Source organism: Lacerta agilis, chromosome 11 (assembly GCF_009819535.1).
Source record: "Lacerta agilis isolate rLacAgi1 chromosome 11, rLacAgi1.pri, whole genome shotgun sequence".
Taxonomy (NCBI): domain Eukaryota; kingdom Metazoa; phylum Chordata; class Lepidosauria; order Squamata; family Lacertidae; genus Lacerta; species Lacerta agilis.
This window is the reverse complement of record NC_046322.1, coordinates 27208727-27229665: the sequence shown is the minus strand read 5'-3', so window position 1 is coordinate 27229665 and position 20939 is coordinate 27208727. Positions and strand designations below refer to the sequence as shown.

Sequence of the window (20939 nt, the reverse complement as noted above, 5' to 3'; positions counted from 1 at the left end):
GGTTGTTGGACTGCTGAATGGAAAAAAAAAATAGTGGTGCAACTGACTTCCAACAAGCACACAAAGTGCGAACAAGACTGAGTGTATTGGGGGGGGGGGCTCGTTTAATTTCACTGCACAAAGGTGGCAATAAAGGTTTATTATTATTATTATTAATAATAATAATAATTATGAAATGTTAACATCAAGGTCCAGTAAGTTCATTTGGAGGAAAGACAGTCCTTGAAGTATTGGGGTTCTGAGCTGTACAAGCCTTTATACTCACTCACATTCTTTATTATCGTCCAAAGACCCACAAAACTATTTTGAAAGCAAAGTACAGCAAAAATACAGAAAATACATTACTAGGCAGGCATTGTGTTTTATCAAAGACATGTTGATTTCTAATTCTTACTAGCTCCAAGAGAAATTTTTCCCATGGTCAGGATTATATCATTTTTCTTATCTTCAAGGAGATCCTTGAGATAAAAGATATCAGTGTTTCCAGGTAAATTTACCATAAGGTAAATTTAATTAATTAATTGGTTCCTGGCTCTACAAGCAAACTAGAACATTGAACTGGGCTCAGAAACGAATTGCCAGGCAGTGTAGTCAGCAAAGAACTAGTGTTACATGAGCACAGTGCCTAATTCTACTCAATGGTATGGTTGCTAGGTTCTGCATTAGGTGGTTTCTGAACCACCTTCAAAGGGAGCCAGCCCATTGTTCAACTCACAAGCAACTGGCCATTGCCTAAACCTTCTGCTCGGTCCACCCATGCAAATGCTGGGAGATTTTCTGTGTGAGAGGCAGGGCACACTATTTTTTTTATTGTTTTTCTGCCCATGCTATACCACTGGTGTAGTAGGACATTGCCTTACAGAGCTCCTGCCAAGTAAGTTAGAGTGCCACAGGGCTAGACAGGCAAGGAGCTGACACATACATGCCCTGAAGGATCAGAATAAGCATTACCCCAAAGGTCAGGAAGATGTGTCCTGACAGATAGATAATAAACAAGTAATATTTTTGCACTAGAAACAGAACATGCTTCTTTGTAAGACTGCTATGGTGCTTAACTGGTTTTTGTAATTCTAAAGTAAATGAAGAAAACAGCCTACTCAAGGTTTATTTTAAACTACATTTCACTTAACCATGAATATTATGTAGGTTTTTTTTTTAAAATGTATCAACTTTTGCCGGGAACAGTACATGGTACTGCAGATGGTTTAAATTTTACATTAGGAAAATGCATGAAAAAAGTACATAAGCAGTCTTGAGGCTGCTTTTAAGCAAGCACAGGACTGACATAACACTGCTGAGAGATGTGTGTACTCATTAAGGATTTAAACCTTCTCCATTAAGCTCTATTGAAGAGCAAATGTTGAATAAATGAATGCAACTATGTTTATGTTAAAAGCCTGATTCCCGCAGCATGTAATTAAAGGAAATGTTGTACAAAGCCAGTACTTTTGTCAAGCTCCTGTAAATGGAAAGATGGATAGCACTCAGAGAAGTGAATGCATTGCTTCATATTTAACCTTAACACTCTTGTCATTAATGGTTTGTCTAACTTGTTCTATAAAGACAAGGTACTGCTCCATTGAAGTAAAATTAAAAAAATCAACTAAACCATGCTTTTCAGAACAGAAGATTCATTATCGTTGACTAATGTATTGGCATAAAGCAAAGTAACATCCTATCAAGTAAAGCACACATTCAATCTGCCTTACCACCCCCCCCTTTTATTTTTAACTCATGCTGTTTTATTGTTATAGGCAATTTGTACCACTCAGCATGACAGTGTAAACTGAATCAAGATTAATTTACATGCAAAAGAACACTTAGCATGGTAAGCAAATGTATTGTCTCGATTGCTGAGGTGGAAAAGAACCTGAAAAGAAAAAAAAGGGTGCTCTAATTAAGGGGCATCAAATATGATTGCTTGTGGTAGTTAAGGGCCAGAAATTGTGAATGTCTGACCATTTAAAGAATTAGCACCTTGCTTGTTGGGAGGACAGAAAATTTGGCAAACATAAATCTTGATAAAATCAAGTAAACAATTTGAGAGATTATTTTTTAAAAGACATGGCTTTTCCGAATTAAAGTCTATGTGGTATACTTAAAGTTGCCTGTTTAACTTACTAAAATTGTAGTCTTTAAAAAAATCTAGAAGAGGAAATTATTGGAAAACTTAAGATTTCAGAAACCTATCAATATTCAAAGCTGAAGTAAAGCAGAATGAGCTGACATTTTAAATTACTATAGTACTTTTATGAAATGTTTATCTTTCAGAAATATTAGGTGAAGTCCACTGCTGTCCACATGGAGTGGAGCAGATTTCCACTTGTGCAATGAAGAAGAGGTTGGACTTGATATCCCGCCTTTCACTCCCCTTAAGGAGTCTCAAAGCGGCTAACGACCTCCTTTCCTTTCCTTTCCTCTCCTTCTTCCTGCAGCTCCCTAGAGTAAAGGTAAAGAAAGGTACCCCTGACTGTTAGGTCCAGTCGCGGACGACTCTGGGGTTGTGGTGCTCATGATCTCGCTCTATTAGGCTGAGGGAACTAGCATTTGTCCGCAGACAGCTTCCAGGTCATGTGGCCATCATGACTAAGCCGCTTCTGGCGAACCAGAACAGCGCATGAAACGCCGTTACCTTCCCACCAGAGTGGTACCTATTTATCTACCTGCACTCTGACGTGCTTTCGAACTGCTAGGTGGACAGGAGCAGGGATGCGACAACGGGAGCTCACCCTGTCGCGGGTATTCAAACCGCTGACCTTCTGATTGGCAAGCTCTAGGCTCAGTGGTTTAGACTGCAGCCCCCTATATGCCCTCAAAATCTGCTTTGGGAATGTATAGAAGTTGGTTTCTGCTACAATGGGTTCATCCACTCCTCTCAGTTAATGTTCTGCCATACTTTAAAGAAAACAAAATAGTAAGATGGCAGGCTTTTACAGAGACAGAAACAGCATACTGTTAACAGATGTATTGATATGTATTGCTCGATATTTAAGCCTAGGGAAAAAAATAAGGAAATGTGTGTGATAATAACAGTTTGGTACACTGAGTTGAAGCAGAAAAATCAAATAACCCCAGTTGCTGTTTCTGAACTATGCTAGGTGGTTTGGCAATGAATTACACAAAAGTGGTTTTTCCAGTTCAGAATTGAGATCCTACTGAAACAGAATGGCAAGGCTTAGCATATCATGCACAGCATGCACATAAATGCAGCTTTCCATCTTTTAGCGCTGCAGGCATGAATATGCAGCAGTTTGTTCCCCTGCTGCCTTTGCCCAGCTCTATTAGAAGAAACACAGTAAACACATCATAATAATTTTCTTGGAACAGTAAAAATTCTATACCTTTTATCATTGATTTTCAGAAATCGAAGTCTCAAAGCATGCTTTTAGTTCCTAATATTTAAAAAGTGACTCTATTTCTACTTTTTAAAATCCTCATTTCACACCCTACACCCCCGCTTTTTAAAAAAGTATTTCTAGATGTGAAGGTTTGCGGCATTTCACAAAGGAAAGAAACTCTGGACAATAATAGTACTATTGAATGAGATTAAGGCTACAATCTTAACCCCATTTACCTCAGAATAAGCCCCAATGAATTCAACAGGACTTACTTCTAAGTAGACCTGCTTAGATTTACACTGCAAGTTTGACTGACATGAGACAATTGCTCTTGGTAACTTTCCAAGCTGACCTGAATTTTATGTTTGACTTGACTAGTGAAAATTAAGAGGAAATTCTGTTGGCTTAGATATTAAGTTAATATTTAGTAACTCTTAAATTTTTTCCTCAAAATACTCTGTAAACTGTTATTTAATCTTGCTTAGAAAATACATAAAGCTGAGAATTGAGACTTCTATTATCATGAATTTTCTAAAACGGTTGAAACATTTAACTAAGATGATACTAAAGAAAAAGCTTTTTAAACCTACGGTAAATTTGCCAGCATCAGTCCTGCATCAAAGAATGAATTCAGGAAGACAGAAAGAGCAATACTGAAATGCCAAGAGACCTTCATGGATTTACAAATACTTCATATAAACAAATTTTCAAATAGCTTTATTCAGAGTAGCCTTTCTGCTCTATTAAACATAGCAAACAGCTGCCAGATTTATTCAGACAAATAATCAACAACCACAGAAGTAAAATGGCAGAAGAAAAAGGAATTTTGGCAACAACTCCACAGAGGACCACAGCTATTCTCAAAGTGCACTTCTTCTATGCACTCATGGTTCTGAATGGCCAGTCAGGAGGGGGGAGCTCTCAGTCACAGCTAAGCATACAAACTCAATCAAAATACAAGCAAGCAAGCATACAACAAGAATGAGAAAGGGAGAGACAGAGTGCAATATCCAGTTTTACTTAAAATTGCACTCCTAGATAACAGTTTAAGAGAAGGGGAGAAAAGTAGATCACAAAATATGACAAAGCCTCAAGTCACTCACTCACCTTGGTTTGCTGCGCACGTGCAAAGTAGGCTTTAGCCAGCAAAGAGTAAGAACAGCAAATAGTTAGGAACTAGTTAAGGGAGAAAATAACTGGCCTTACTTTTTATCATAGGACACAACTACACGGGAAAAAAGGAAATCAAATAGTTGTGAAAGCTATCATTATTCTAGATGAAAGAAACAGAGAAGACACACAAAACTGCTTATTAAACATATATATTAAATATATATCATATTCAGGTGTTTTGGGCTGCTGTAATAATATACAAGGATTTTTTTTTTAAACTTTCCAGAACAGTTAAGGACTAATTAATGCAAATTCCAATATGAGAATACACAATGGAATCTAAAGGTATCCCACCCATCCCAAACAGTTCAGAGACTGTTCAGGTGAGCTTATAAATAAACCAAAAAGCACTTTTCTATTTGGCTTCTTTAAACACAATACCAAATAAAACTTTTTGCAAAAAGAATTTGTAGTACAGGAAAGTCCTTCATATGTATTTGTTGTGATGCCACACAAAAAGCCTGCGAGTTACGAGACAGGCAGAGAAACTCTGTTATGCGTTTGTGTGTAAGTACATAGTCCATGATGGAGCAACAGCGAAATCCAAAGCCCTGCTGGCTAGCTGTGGCCAGGGAGTGGGTGGGGGAACACCTAACAAACAGAGCCACGTAACTACGCCAACAGTGCAGCTTTGTGGCCTGTGTGGATGTGCAGGGGCGGGGTGGAGATGGAGGTTAGGATATGCACATTCATTGTCTTCTCCTATACAACTCATTTTGGCCCTCACTGCCCACCACTATCAAGGAAGGGCACAGAGCTTTTTGGCCTTGCACTATGGAGACTTCTCACAGTGGGTTAGGTTTTCTGCTGCATCCTATGCAGCTCAGCCACACTCCTGGTAAACACAGAATTGCTCCATCCTATATTTTTAAAAGTGCGACAAAAAATGTGGGTGCCAACTAAGTAGCTATGCCATGCTTCTTTTGAAACTGAAGAGATTAATGCTAAATAATGCTGTAAGAAGTAGGTCACACTAATGAATTTTAATGGAGTAGGGACAAAGTATACTAGCTATATACAAGTAAAAGCTTTAGAAAGAGGACTGGAAATATAAAGAAAACTATTAAAATGTGCTGGAATTGTTTTTCTGAGTAGGTTACACCAGTATCCCAATCACTAGGACTAATATGAAATGTCTAAGTGCATAGGAAGCCATAGTTTGGTTAATAGATATATTTATTGCTTCACATAACAAGGATTCCTGAATTTTAAAAAAAATACACTATACGGTAAAATAGCCATTAAAATGGTACATATATACTCCAAAGAATCACCTAGATAAGCAAAATACCCACAAACTCACACAGTGGTTATGGCCTCATCATGACTTATATATATGTGTGTATGTGTGTGTGTGTGTGTGTGTGTGTATATATATATATATATATCACAGTTTCTTACTAGCAGTACTGTAAGATCGTCAGTGGTTGCTCATGAGTAATCAGCGAGAAGCCAAACTTCTAACAACTAAGTTCTTTATTGTGAAATATTTACAGTGGAGCTAAAATAAAATGTTCATCTCATCCCTCAGCAGAGTCCGGGAATGACCGTTTCCGGTTCTTGGTCCAGCACAGAAGGCGCGGGATTCTGAACCCCCGCCTCCCCCTTCCACGTCTTTCCTCCCTGCGAGATCGGAGCGCGGGAAAAGGTCCCTGTTCCCAGCTTCCTGCTTGGTGCTGAGGCTCTGTGATCCTGACACAGCCCCTGCCCTGACTCCCTGCTTCCCATCACCCCCTCCCCACTGGAGGAGTGGTCTCCTCCTCCAGAGGAGGAGGATGACGAACTGCAGAGAGAGGGCGGTGGTTCCCTGTACTGCAACGGACCTGGAATGCTACCTGCTGGGGTGAGGGGGGTTTCCTGACAAGTACAATATGAAATGAGTGTTACTTAGGAGGGCAGTCAACTGAAATCTTAGGGTTAGACCAGAAAAAGATGTTCTCATTTAGAACAATGATTTTTACTGCATTTGCAAAAGGTCCAGAACATCATCTTATTTTAATTTTCCCACCTACCTCGTTCTCTCTTAAAGTCTTTTCTGACATAGTAACTGGTAAAAGTAGTTCTCCGACAGGGGGTTGAATATTAATACTGAACTGATCATCTTTTGTACTGTAAGAAAACAGAAAGGTAAATGAATGGTTTAGTAAGATAAAACACTTGTCTTATCAGTGAAGAAATAAGGAACAATTTATATAATGGACCAGTCTTCACCCGCCCCAAAAACCAGCCACCAAAATTTTAAATTTTCAGCAGAATCCATACCTAGGATGTTCATTCTGTTTTCACCTCTGATGACGTCATTCCACAGCACACAGAATGGCTACATCTGTGTTCCAATTATGATAAAGTGGTTAAAACTTCTATATACCCTAAATTACTGTGCCCCAGAACCAATGCCTTTTTTCTAGCAGTACGCAGTACCCTTTTTCTAGAAAAAAAGCACTGGTGCTGGAGTGCCTTCCTCTTCCTTCCAGACCTCTGTGAGACATGGGGTAAGGCCTGAAGTTTAGAAGTGGCCAGGCAGATCCTTCACCGGCACCCACTGTGCCCTGAGGTAAAGTGTGTGTAACAAAGCTCTCGTAACACGGTTGCTACCACCTGCGCTAGTTGCTTGGTAATTGTGCACAACCACTTTAAGCCGCCAGAGAGCAGGAGGGAGATGAAGGAAAAACACCCTCCGCTTAGCTCCCTGCTCATTTTTCACTGCCACTGCCACTTTTACCACACCAAGCATCAATCTGTTTCTAAGCCAAAAAAGGTAGGATTGTGTGTTCTTTTTGAAGGCCAAAAATCATATTGTTACCACCTTCATACAGAGAAATATGCAGTGGTTTTGTAGATCTGAAATAAAACATGGAATACTTCAAGAAAATAAAGGGTGTGGTATTGGTCATGTGTAAGGTGAACATCTTTCTAAGCATGCTAAGTAAGTGTTAGGTCCAATCTTCAAGTTAAGGATTCTCTCTTTACTATCTTTAATTAGATGTATTTCGTGGAAAGCTTTGCTTAATAAAATAGTTGCTTACCAACGAGTTCTTCCAGGAGCTTTTAATTCTTTATTAGAGTTTTGCATCATCTATATAAGGAACTATTTTAAAACTCCTAGATGTTTATTACCAATTTTTACCTTTCCTTTATATAATTTGCTTTTAGTGAATCGCTGCTCGAGTACATTACAAGAATAGCAAATTTTGCTATGCAAATCACCGTCAATGATTGGCATCAAACCAATTGATCTACCCATTACCACTATCTGCCTTCCCACACAAGCCTTACTACACAGCTATTGATTTAAACCAGTGCCGATCGGTTTCCATTTTTGATTTTGGGCAGGCTAATTAAGAAAGTGAGTAATTGTGATTACATTGCTTCAGGATCAATTACATTTGATGTAAGACAAAGTACTCCTTTGGAACAATGTAAAGGAAATAATATAAACAGAATGGTTTATGGGGGTGAACCTTTTCATAACAATACAGCGAACACCACACATACTTTTATTATTCTGCGGGTTTAACATATTTAAAACAAATAATATATAAACTGGTTTTTAATAGAAGTGTAAGCTTAGTTTACATAGGTAACTATGTTCTATTAGAAGTGAAGAGAAAAAGGTAACATTATTTTTGCAGGGGAATTGGTGTGGATTGTCATCTTTGCCAATCACACAGAGAATACAGGAAACTGGCATCGAAGGGCAGCACAATGCAATGGCTGCTATAATGGATTTGGAATGAAGAGGTTTTTATTGAGAATTTGCACTTCAGTCTTGAATGTCACAGGGGCAATGAAAGTATGTCAGAAACCCTCTGTAGAAGTGTCAAGATTCAGCCATGCCCCAAACTTGAACCCGAGTTCTCCTCAGAGGAGCAAGGGGAGCAGGACCCTCCACTGGCTCTCCACATATCCAGTGACCATGAAAATATCCGTGCCCTAGGACTGAAGTCTCACACTCCAGCTGCCTGGAGTGCTCTCGGACCCACCCACCCACCTTTTCTCAGGACTACAGCAGTAGAAGAGATGGTGAGCCAGACAGAAGCTTTAGAGCCACTGCAGAATACCTAGTGAAAAGGAAATGGATGGAAGCACCTACTTAGACCAGGGCCACCTGGCTCAGAGCCAGGAGGGGACGAAGCCTGCAGTTTCTATATAAGCTCCCAGTCTGAATCAACAGCTGTAATCTGAGCTCCAGCTTTTCTGATGTGGGGAACTAGACAAAGTGGAACTGACCGGAAGAAAACCTAGTGCCTTGCCATGTAAATTTGGGTGCACTGACTGTTGTTTGAGGACCACCTTACCAGCTGGATTCTGGCTGAGAGGCTGAGGTGGGTTGGTGCTGTTGGAGGCTGTATTCCTAGAAGTTTAAGGATACAGTCCCAACCTCCTTAGAGTCCTTTCGCCTGCTGGTGACGAACTGGCCTCATTTGTACATCCCATTTAGAAATTGTGGGAGAAAAATATGTGTTATTTGGTACTCCTTAAAATATTCACCTAGCTAAAAGTTTAAAATCCAACCTCCTTTTAGCATTCATTTTAACTTTGTGTTTTAAAAGAACCTTTAATTGAGCAGTGGAAAAGCAACTATTTGGTTTCTTATTTCAACTCTAAACTTGGTGTTTAGCTTGAGCTGTGTCATTGGGTTCACATTGTCCAAATCATTAAAATGAATACACCACTGGTGTCTGAGGCAAATCTATTTACAGTGACGTTACTCATAGACCGGTGTTGAGGAATATCGATCTTTCTTGTTTGTCTAATAGGAAAATAATAAACAATTACTAGGCAATGTTGGAGAAAGTAATCAGTTTTTATATATCACTAATACAGCAGACCTCCCAAAACATAAAGGTGATGATCTGCATAAAATCAATGTGTTATGCTACATTGCTTATATTTATCACTGCAAAGAATCTCAAGCCTTCAGTGGCTTAAGTCTGGAACTGAACTATTAGTTGCTGAGAGGGGCACTCAAAAGTGCACATACTTTATAAAAAAAGAACATTTACAAAACATTCTATGCAATATTCAGTACAAGATCAACATACTATAATGCCACTTATTATATCACTCATAAAAATGCTTCAGATAATTTTAATACTTTTTGAATAATCTAAAACATGATAAAGGAACTACTGGATTTTAAAAAAAAATACCATAAAATTCCACATGCAAGGAAGTATGAAGCTAATATCAATTTGTGGAACAGAACAGTGAAATTACATCTATATGAACTTCAGCATGTTTACTTCCCAGATTTCCTTAGCTAGGAATATATGTTTGCCCTCTGACTATGGTTTATTTGTTGAAGCACCAGCAAATATCAGGTTAACTAGCCTGCTGAAATTATAGTAAAGAACTGTTGATGATCTTATGGAAGGCTAAGCAGGGAATCACACCAGCAAAGAATTTAATGGTATAATGAATGTTAAGCAAACACATATGACTCTAAGTCTACAAACTAATTGAGACTCATACACTATCTTGTAGGGGGAGACCTGGTGTATCTGGCTGCCTCCAGAACGTGAGTGGCACTGCTGAATACAAAAGTAAGCCAGCGGAGATAGGATGTCACAGGCCTACCAAATTGGTAAATCTGTGCCTGGACTATACTACTTCAGGCTTCAAATGGAAGACTCTTATAACTAAATGCTCTCTCCTACCACAAAACATAACCTCATTACATTATTTTCTGATCCACAATATTAGACAAACCATGGTTTAAGAATTTGTTTACCTTAGATTACCTTGCATTCATACTTTTAGGATTGGGGGCAGGGGAGAAAAGAAAGCAGCCCTTCTTTCACACACTTAAATATATAACTGAAGAACCAAATATACATATCACAACATCTGGGAGTGGAAGGAGCCCAGATAGATTTCCGGGACCCTCCTGGTGCAACACATCCATATGCTCTGCATACTTTCATAAGGGTCTTGTTAGCAGGGGCTGGGTTTCACTTTGGCCTGATTTGCATGTCACAGTAAGCCAAACTATTGCTTGCTGGAATTGCACAAACATGTTGGCTCCTGGAGAGAAGCTCAAATCTGCACTGCCCAATGGTTTGGCTTAGTGAGCCCTCCAAACTCTCCTCAACCACAATCTGTAACTGTAGGACAAACCTTGGTGAACAAGGGCAGGGTAAAGTGCAAGTCTTGCCTTCAATTAAATTATGTCCTCAAAGAGGACATTTCATCATTCATTCTTATGGGGAAAGGGTAACCATTCACTTGTGCAAATGAATGTTAAAGGGGTACAACTCTGGGACATTATTGGGGGAAAGGCTAAAACTGTCCCCTGTTCCCAATGACCCTATTGTTCTGGAGCAGGTTCCCCTCCCCTGCCAACCCCACATGTTGGAGCCTACCTACTTTACTCCATGTGTGGACAGCTGGAGCTATTCAAGAATATGACAGAAAGTACACAGCTTAAATGGACATTATAATGAGGAGAAGTCATGGGAAACCTATTGCCAAAGCTTGTGATGCTGGTGTCAAGGAACAAGCCTTGTTTCTTCGTTACACATAAAATAAAGCTGCCTGTTCATCCACAGTACTCAGTGGAAACCCCCTCAATACAGAGATCCTTTTCTTGTTCACACTAGAAATGATACCAAAACACAGGCATGCAGATGTTAAGTACTGAGCTTTCCAGAGGACAGCAAGCAGATACTTTTACATGTGACTAGTCTGATATAATGGAGGTGCTCATTATTTTGTAAGCCATTTTCTGTGGTAAGCAGAAACGCTTCCTGAACTTGATTTGTCTAAATGGGTGGGATGTCTGGGGTGGTGGGCTTTTCAGTAACCGTGGTTCTTTAAGGCTGCTGATTTCAGCCCCTGGATACTGACAAGCTAAGACACTGTTGCCAATCTAAATATACTAGCAGCAAGAAAGCAATGTATTAATTAAATTGTGCATTATGTAGTTATTTGGAGAGCAGTTTCATCAGTATAATATTATTTATTAAATTTCTATTGTGTTTCTATAAAAACAAAAATAGAACTTTTCCATTTCTGTATTAAGCATACTGATCAACCTTCAGAGGCTTAAATAAAACCTGCCTTAGCATAATGCGTTAATATTCAAACAGCACAACAGGACAAAAAAAATTGTATTTTCTTCCATTCATTTCCACTACACATTAATGATCTATTTTTGAAAAGCCACTGCAGCGTAACTTACCACAACTGGAAATTGGCAGCCTGGGTAGAATCACAAAAGTCAATCCCTACTGAGACTGTCATAGATTCCCCAGGTTCAAGAAATTCTGTTGAGTAGAACATAAAGCAAATCATTGAAAAAGTTAGATAAATCAGCCTAACAAGGCTTTTGAAAACTTGTATTAGGTTCTGCTTACTTTAACGTATTCCTTAAACATTTACTGACTTTGCAAAATTTTAGAACAAATATTTGCTTGGCTTTTGATTAAGTGTTAGTCATTGGAATGATGAAGAAAATAATTAGATAGCAGGGACTGTTAACTGACCCTTTGGGGTTCTCTTCAGTGAGCTGCATGTAGATACATATTTATCAGTGTCAGAAATGACACTGGAGATATTGAGATAACCTTGGTAGGCTGTTATTTGAAAATTCTCTGCTATAATAAGTTAAGAACAAGAAATCTTATCAAACAATTATTCCAATTTACAGAAAATACCAGATTCAACTGATGTATTTAACTTTGAGATTTAAGAACAATTTGCTTATTTGTCAGAAGAAGTTAAAAGGATCAGTGAAGAGAACACCTTTGTTCCATGAATTTACTGGAAAACTATAGTAGCCTTTATTTACAATGTCAGAATATGTGTACAATATATCACATGCAATAATATATTATTGTTATTGCATTAAAATACACAAACATTTAAATCTTAACTAATGGGTAAGATTAGTTTAACATGAAACATCACAGAACGTGATTCTAGAAAAGTGCTATCCAAAATTTGTTTAGCTAAAACACAGACACGCATTACTATACTGATTATTTTGATCACAAAATATGTTATCTTACTTTTAAACCTGATTCCTTGAATCACACTATTTTCCACGATGCTTACTTGTCCTGTTTTTTATATTTTTGCTGAATCCAGATTCTAACCACCAATATAATTTCTTACTTCACTGTATATTTCACTGAAAGCTCTTCACAGAACTAAAGATTATTCGTCATATTACTCTATGATGCTCATTTCACTTACAACCTATAGACTACATATTCTGGGTATGTATGAATGCACTGCTTTTTAATTAAACTGGCTTTACTCCATTCCTGCTTCTTAGGTCTGATTCATATATTTAAGGGCACAATTGTGTACATGCTTGCCCTGAAGTAAGTCTCACTAAATTCAATAGACTTTCCACAAGTGTGATTAGGATTGCAGATTAATCAGTCTCCTCATAAGCATTGTGGGGAATAATGAACAGTCAATATAAGGCATGGCAATATGTGCAGACAATTCTGGGTTCGAGCCTCATGTTGAGCAAAAGATTCCTGCATTGCAGGGAACTGAACTAAATTACCCTTGTGGTCTGTTCCAACTCTACAATTCTATGAATTCACGTATTCTCCTTTTCTTCTTTTTGAAGAGGGGAGTTATTTTGCAACTTTTATGTCCATATGCCCATGTCTTGCCATGATACTGATATGCTATCATCCATTTTTCATCTCATTTACTTGCTACTACAATGCTTTCTATGGGGTGCTTTATCTGAAGATGGTTCAAAAGTTTCAGTTGCGACTCAGCAATAGCAAATTTATAGTAGTAGTGTGTAGAAAGTGTATTGCTCCTTTTCTGGCTCTACTGCACTGGCTTTGTATTAGATCCCAAGACCAATTCAAAGTGCTGGTGAGAATTCCTGAAACCCAATTCCTCTCCACTCCCATGAGTGGGCATTTCTCACTACACTAAAAGCCCTTCTGCTCATGGCAAGAGCACCAACTGAAAATCATGAAAAATGCTACAATATGATTATAGGTGTCCTTAGAATCATAGAGTTGGAAGGGATCCTGAGGGTCATCTAGTCCAACCCCAGTGAAGACTAATAATTATGAGTTGTTCCCTCCCCCATTGCTCTGGTGTATTATTATGAATCATCTTAACAGATCTGGCCTTCACAATTATTAACCTACGTTAATACTTGGGATTTCCTGTACTATTACAGGAAACACCTCTATTTTATGTGTATGCATCATTAAATATAGCCCTATTCAAGTTCTTTATTAACATCCAAGGGCAAGAAATGTGTACGTGTTCCTCTGAACTAGTGCAATGAGATTTCCCCCTCTCTTCTCCTATGTGGTCCCATAATCACTCTGGGGTTGGGGGGAACCCCAGAATAGATTTTGGGGGAGGCGTTGGGAGTGTTGTGTTGTGTAAAGGGAAATCCTTGTACTGACAGAACATTTTGCTTAGCACTACACTGAACACAGCCCTATATTGCTAACTTTACTAGCAATATTAATATTCCAGTGTTATTAATATATGTATCAATAAATTTTACACTCTTTTTTAGTTTTTGCAATTAATTAAATTGCATTTAAAAATCTTAACATTGCTCTATTCCTGCTGTTTAATTGAGATGCTACCCCGTTTCAGGACTTTGGACTGAGAATATGGAATATATGTTTAAACTAAAAAACCTTCCTCACCACCTATCTGCAGGCTAATCAAAGAAGTACCACAGATATCAATAGAACTGTGGACATTACTATGCACTGGATTGCAAGTCATTAAAGAACTATGACGGTTCACCTAACTGAACCACAGAAAACAGTTGACAGTTAAAAGATCTACCTGCTCCTGGAATCAAAGGTTCGAGGTTTGTTTGTTTTTTAATGCATCTAAGTCTTTAAAAGTTAAGATGCTACAGAGGCTAGAAAAAATATATTGCATAGTTTCAAAATTATAGAACCATTACCTATTGGGTTAAACACATGCACTTTCATGCCAGTAGGCAGCTTTTTTTCGCCTAAGTGGATGTTTTCTATCTTCTGGTCAGTGGTGTTAGCCAACGTCACTTGGACAGATACCATCTGATCATTGTAAATGCATGGCTGTCTTGAGAAGTGATAATGAGCTGCTAATCCTTTCCCACTCATTCGGTGCAGGAGTTCATGAGTTCTTGTTGGCACAAAGGCTGGAACACTGACCTATTACATGGGAAAAATTAAAAGTTAGTAAATACAGACTATCAAGTTCTTGCATGGGCGAAAACCTGTAAGGAAATAATCAAAGCAACATGTGGGGAAAATTGGAATTTGATAACATTAAAATCTACAGAGGGAAACAGAAAGGAAGGAATGGGGATGAGCTCACTGGTATTCTTTGTATGCATAAAGTCTAAGTTTAAATTCTTGGTATCTCCAGTTAAAGGGAACTCATGTAGTAGGTTCAAAAAGATCCTCTGCCCAAGACCTTGAAAAACTACTGCTGGTCATAGTAGATGATACTGGAACAGATGGACCAATTCTGCAGTATAGTACAAGCCAGCTTTGTGTGCTCATAACTAACGTATGCAATCAGTTGTATATCACCAGAGCATTAGCTTTTTTTTTTTTTTTTTTACTGTCTTTCACATAATGAAAACAACAAACCAGAAATCCTCCCCCTCCCCCCAGAGTTCCTTATCTACAAAACAATAAGTGTTAACGGGAGTATTTTTAGATTCTAAAGATTTTAAATTTATAAGATATATACCAAAGAAAAGGACAATAATTCTCCACCCATTCATAATGCAGCAATTTCAGATCAGAATTCCAAACCAGAGACCATTCATTTCATTGTTATAGTAAAAATAAATATCATGACCATTATTAGTTTTCAAATGTAGCAACTGCTTCCTTAAATGTGTACATTCATTGTATGATGCACATCCCTTAACAGAGAGAACATCTCCAGACATCTCTCCCTAGTAGACCTAGTTACAGGTTGGTCTGCCACAGTAAAAAAATAAAAATCCTTCCAGTAGCACCTTAGACACCAACTAAGTTTGTTCTTGGTATGAGCTTTCGTGTGCATGCACACTTCTTCAGATACACTGAAACAGAAGTCACCAGACCCTTATATATAGTGAGAGGGTGGGGAGGGGTATGACTCAGAAGGGTGGTGGGAATGGGTGATTGGCTGATAGGTGTGGTAACCTGTTGACTGTTAACGACTGCAATTGGTTTTACAGGAAAAAGCAAGGGGTGAGAAGGTTAAAAATAGCTTTGTCATGTATAATGAGATAAGAATCCAATATCTCTATTCAGACCAGGTCTCTCCATGGTTTTACGTTTGGTAATGAGTTGCAATTCAGCAACTTCTCTTTCCAGTCTATTTCTGAAATTCCTTTTTAATAAGACAGCTACTTTGAGATCTTGTATAAAATGTCCTGGTTTGTATAGAATGACCTAGGTTTGCAGTAGATCTTACTCTTGGTTGAGTCTAGAAACACAACCAACTTGTCTAGGATATCAAGAGAGGCAGCCACAGAACTGGTACAACTTGCCACTGCTAACAGGAAAAGGATCGAGTGTCATCTCTGCAGTCACAGAAACAAAAGGAAATTGCAACAAAAAGGTGCACAGACTGCTTGAGTAGCATTAAGCTATGTTTGCAAGGTCTGTAAGATTTGTTGTTACATAATATACACAATGTTAATTGCACAAAAATTGTTCTAGATTTAAAGAACTGAGGGGTCAGTTAGACCCTCTTACCATGTACTTTACATTATGGAATATGCTTCATTTCAATTATTTACGCACGGAAGGAAGTTTTCAATGAAGGTTGAATGGTTTTGTTACTTGCAAATGGTGCCACTCTGAATACCTTCCAACAGATATTCTACTTGTACAACTTTCTTGGAGTACTGCAAATACACCTCGACCCCTTTTGACCCTGATCCAGTCAAATTTTCCACTGATGGTAGATTAGATTGCTCTGTGAAAATTTCTATGCTTAGTGCTGTGCAGAAAATAGAGCATTGTGGAGCATAGATAAGGCAGAAGGTGGTAAGCAGTTTTTAAAACCGAGAAGAATTTTTTTATCTGTTTAAATCTAAGTTTTTCTAATTGACAAATTGTACAATTTGTCTCACGGTGTCAAAAAAGCTACCTACGTCAAGATTTTTGCAATATGCACATTTAAATTAAATGTATTAATCTTTAGTGTACCGAGGCTACATTTAATCAATTTAACATCAGATCATTAATCATCTGATTTTTAATCTAGCTAAAATAATCTTTATGCATACATATATGTACGATAATTTTTCAGGGATCTTCAGCTGCACATAGGAACAAGCATTCCTCAGCAGGGCAGTGGCTTCACTCATGTACATATAAACAATATTACATATGGTGGAAGGCGGGGAAGAAGAAGAAACCCATTCAACCTGTAGAACCTTGTTTCATATTGCTGTTTATGACCACAGCTTGAGTCAGAGCATGAACATTTGGTACCAATCTCTTTTGCTGAATTTTTACTGTTCTGTTTTGGCTGGAACCATTTTCTTTTATAATTGCATATTATATTGTTGTAATCTGCCCTGCTGCCTTATGGTGAAGGGCGGATAAGAAATCTTACCAAAAAACAAATAGAGACATTTGCACCGAACAGGTAGATTTCTTTTTGCTGCTCACCCTCTCCCAAGCTAGACATTATATGTAAGTACACAGGTCAAAAAGTATTTTAACCCGTCACTTGTCTGAATGAAATAATAAAAAATCATTACTGGAGCATGAGCTATACAACTGAAGAAACTCGAAATAGCATCAAGACTGGGTGGAATTGTTTTATGTAGGCTGATTGAATACAAATGTTGTAAATATGTTTAAATGAAGCCTCCCCTAAAGAGTTAACATGCATTTAGGAACTGTATGATAAACCATTACAAATCATATTGGCATACATTTAAGAAAGCCATCTATGTACTTTTAGATGTTTTATGAAAATAACCAATCAATTCTGCAGACACAACATTATTTCTAAAGGAAATCTGTGTGCATATAGATACAGGAAGACAAACCACACATATTTTATCAGTTTATTACAGTAAGCAAATAAGCATGGAATGAGAGTGCACATAACTGTCTACTTAGTGCTTACTGAAACATTTATAAGAGCTGTTATCTCCCTAATAACAGACAGACAGCGTGCAATTTTAGAAAGGAGAAAAGCTTCATATTTTCAACACTTCACTAAAAAGTAACTGAAGAGTGTAAAATGAAAAATACTCTGTGCAGTTAGCTGGTAATGGACCATATTATCAACTCAAGTTAGATTTATATGATACAAACTAATCACTAATAGTTATTTTATGACATGGCATGTCTGCTTCCTGGTTGGGGGGGGGTGGCTTTAACATTAAAACTGTAAAACTTTTAACGCCACTGCTGAATATTTCTTGAAGAAGAAATACACAAAATTTCAAGTCACTGTTTTCCGAGATGCTTTTTCAAAATGTGTAACTCAGCAGTCCAATCCAGGGACCTGTTTGTGTGTTTCAATGTCCGGAAATAGTCCCATAAGTTGCCTTTTTGGCTGCAAGAATCATGCAATATTATAGTATAAATGCAAAAAGAGCCCTGCACAACCTAGGGCCCACCAAATGCAAAGCATTCCACCAACCACCTATGACAGTCCACTAAGAGCCTGATAAACCTCCTATTTCTACCCGAGACTGCAAAAACAGAAGGCTGGTATCAGCAGCATTTGGGTGTGGTAAAACACAAGTTGTAAGAAACATATTTTCTATGGAAGGTGTAACCAGTTAACCACTGAAGTGATAAATATGTAATTAAACTAGGTTCTCCATAAGTATTTCTGTTGTTAGACACCAAGTTTATTACGCTGATAGTGAAATTTCTCACTCCTTTTGCAAATCTAAAATGCACTTTTGCATCAATTCCATTTTAAACACAATTCATGATTTAAATAAATACAACTGATATTTTAGAAATTCATGCTTCTATACAAATCTTTTTGAGGTTAATGCAGATTGCCCAATCTTGGTATCCATACTGCTCTAAATGTATCCTTTCTGCTAAAATGTAGCTATTACTGTCTCCCACTTGTTCTCTTTCTAATTTTGACCGACATGTTTTCCAATTCAACACCACTGTGGTCAGAAGCTTCTATTGATCAAATTCAACACATAAAACAAAAGACACTTGTCTGGATAAAATGTACGTTTTGTTCAATTAATGTCTATCGTCTACAATCAAAGTAATCTTTAAAATTATGTTTCGTTAACAGTGAGGGACTGAGTAATTTAATCTGTTTTTGGAAGTAACTTTTCAATGGTCCTTCTATCCAAGACATAATCCAAAAATGACCTAATAAGCTATGAGCTATTTCCTCCTACATATATATACACTATGTGGGTATGCTCCAGTAACTCTGAAATTTAAGAGGAGAAGGGAAGGGGCATCGGATTAATTTAGAGTTTAACGAAAGAAAAGCTTGTGGCATTAAGGGAAAAGTTGTCATATGGAAGAAAATCAAATGGAAAAATATTAACAGTAACTGTTTTCGTCCATTAACTATTACAAATTGTAAGCAAATAAAAGTACTGAATGTTCTAAAACACATAAAGCATATTTAAAAGCAGAGACACCACCTTGCCAACAAAGGTCCGTATAGTTAAAGCTATGGTTTTCCCAGTAGTGAAGTATGAAAGTGAGAGCTGGACCATAAAGAAGGCTGATCGCCGAAGAATTGATGCTTTTGAATTATGGTGCTGGAGGAGACTCTTGAGAGTCCCATGGACTGCAAGAAGATCAAACCTATCCATTCTTAAGGAAATCAGCCCTGAGTGCTCACTGGAAGGACAGATTCTGAAGCTGAGGCTCCAATACTTTGGCCACCTCATGAGAAGAGAAGACTCCCTGGAAAAGACCCTGACGTTGGGAAAGATGGAGGGCACAAGGGGAAGGGGACGACAGAGGACAAGATGGTTGGACAGTGTTCTCAAAGCTACCAACATGAGTGTGACCAAACTGTGGGAGGCAGTGGAAACAGGAGTGCCTGGCGTGCTCTGGTCCATGGGGTTAGGAAGAGACGGACACGACTAAACAACAAAAATAAATACAGTATCTAAAAGCAACAGCCTGAATCCAATACATGTCCTGCACAAGCAGAGACATTTCCATTCTTACACAAGGAGAGGATCTTTGATTTCCATTGATCCCCACACTGCATCTCCCCCCAATTCGAGGATTGGGATTGGGACATTGATGAGGCATTGTGGAACCACTGGATCTTTCAGTGCAATCTCATCTGGATCTGTAGCCTGTTGAAGAGTGTGGTCTATTATATTGTTGTCGCAGACCAAAGGACTGCTGTTGTTTATCTTTGTGTTCGTCCTTGACAGGAAGCATCTTTTGTTTATCCCATATCTCAAAAAGGACTTTTTTGAGCGGGTACCCATAAAGCTTTCCGCCAATGAATGGGGAATGGGCCAGGTGCCCTTGGGACCCTGCATCTACATCCCAGTTGCAGAGCCAGATATTACATCTTGCCAAGATGCTCACTGTCACTGCTCTTGCGTTGAACTGCATGAGATCCCTGCCCATGTTTGCTTGGAAGGTTGGCACAGTGGAGAGCTTCTTTAGGCCATCCACGATGTGTTTGGGTACATCCCCCCGGAGGTGAGATCATTGGCCCACAGGATGCTTATTCTAGCCATAACTGATATGGTTGCTGATGCTCTGAAGGCAACTGCTTCTGCCTCAAAATCCAAGTGGCATTGCCTCTACTCACATGTCACAAGCATTCCTCGGTCCTTTGCTTTCAGACAGGATAATCGCAGTTGAAGATAAAGTTGCTACTGGCACACCCACAATTAGGCTAGCAAATTGGCCCATAATATTAGTTGGGAAGAGGTAGTGTCTATTCACCAGCTTGCATGATGGTTTATGTTTTTCCAGTGTTGTCTGCTCAGTGTTCCGCAGCTTTTGGAATGAATCTGGGAAAGGCAGGGTAGCAGACATGGTTGTCCATCCAGAAAGGCAGATTTGGCTCCTTTGGTTGCCGCTGTAGCTTTTGCTCAGTTTCCATTGGTTGTTCCTCAGGGAATTCCAGGACTCTCCTTGCTTTGGCCACTGCAGCAGGGAAAAATTATGACTGAAGAAGCCTACACTTCAGGGGTGGTGCTTTCAACTCTTCTGCAAACAGCTCTCTCTCTTCCTTATCATTTGAGGCCAATGAATTCTCAGAATCTGAAAAAAAAGCCCAGGGTGACTGCCCTCCAGGATCCCTTGGGAAAAGGGCAGAATCCAGATCTTCATGACAGAGAATTCCTATAATTTATTTTCATGCCTCAGTAATTAAATTATTTTGTTAATACAGTGCATGTAGTTTTTAAAATACCGCATTTCAAGTACAAGAGCAAAATATGATTCACCACATTTCTCTGAAACGTTATGACTGGTTTTTACAAGATGT

At 38.5% G+C, this 20939-nt stretch overlaps 1 protein-coding gene across 4 annotated transcripts in view; it reads right to left on the bottom strand.

Annotated features, from left to right (window-relative positions):
• Positions 1-20939, bottom strand: part of AP3B1 (adaptor related protein complex 3 subunit beta 1) — a 106635-nt gene that overhangs the window by 11157 nt on the left and 74539 nt on the right. For 2 of the 4 annotated variants that reach the window (XM_033164572.1, XM_033164573.1), the window contains exons 22-24: positions 14431-14662; positions 11695-11779; positions 6524-6620 (exon numbers count right to left, since the gene is read on the bottom strand). In XM_033164572.1, the coding sequence (XP_033020463.1) occupies positions 6524-6620; positions 11695-11779; positions 14431-14662 (414 nt within the window). Of the gene's footprint in view, positions 1-4445; positions 4475-4503; positions 4564-6523; positions 6621-11694; positions 11780-14430; positions 14663-20939 lie in introns of those variants that run through there. The other 2 variants (XM_033164570.1, XM_033164571.1) reach the window with 2 other exon arrangements.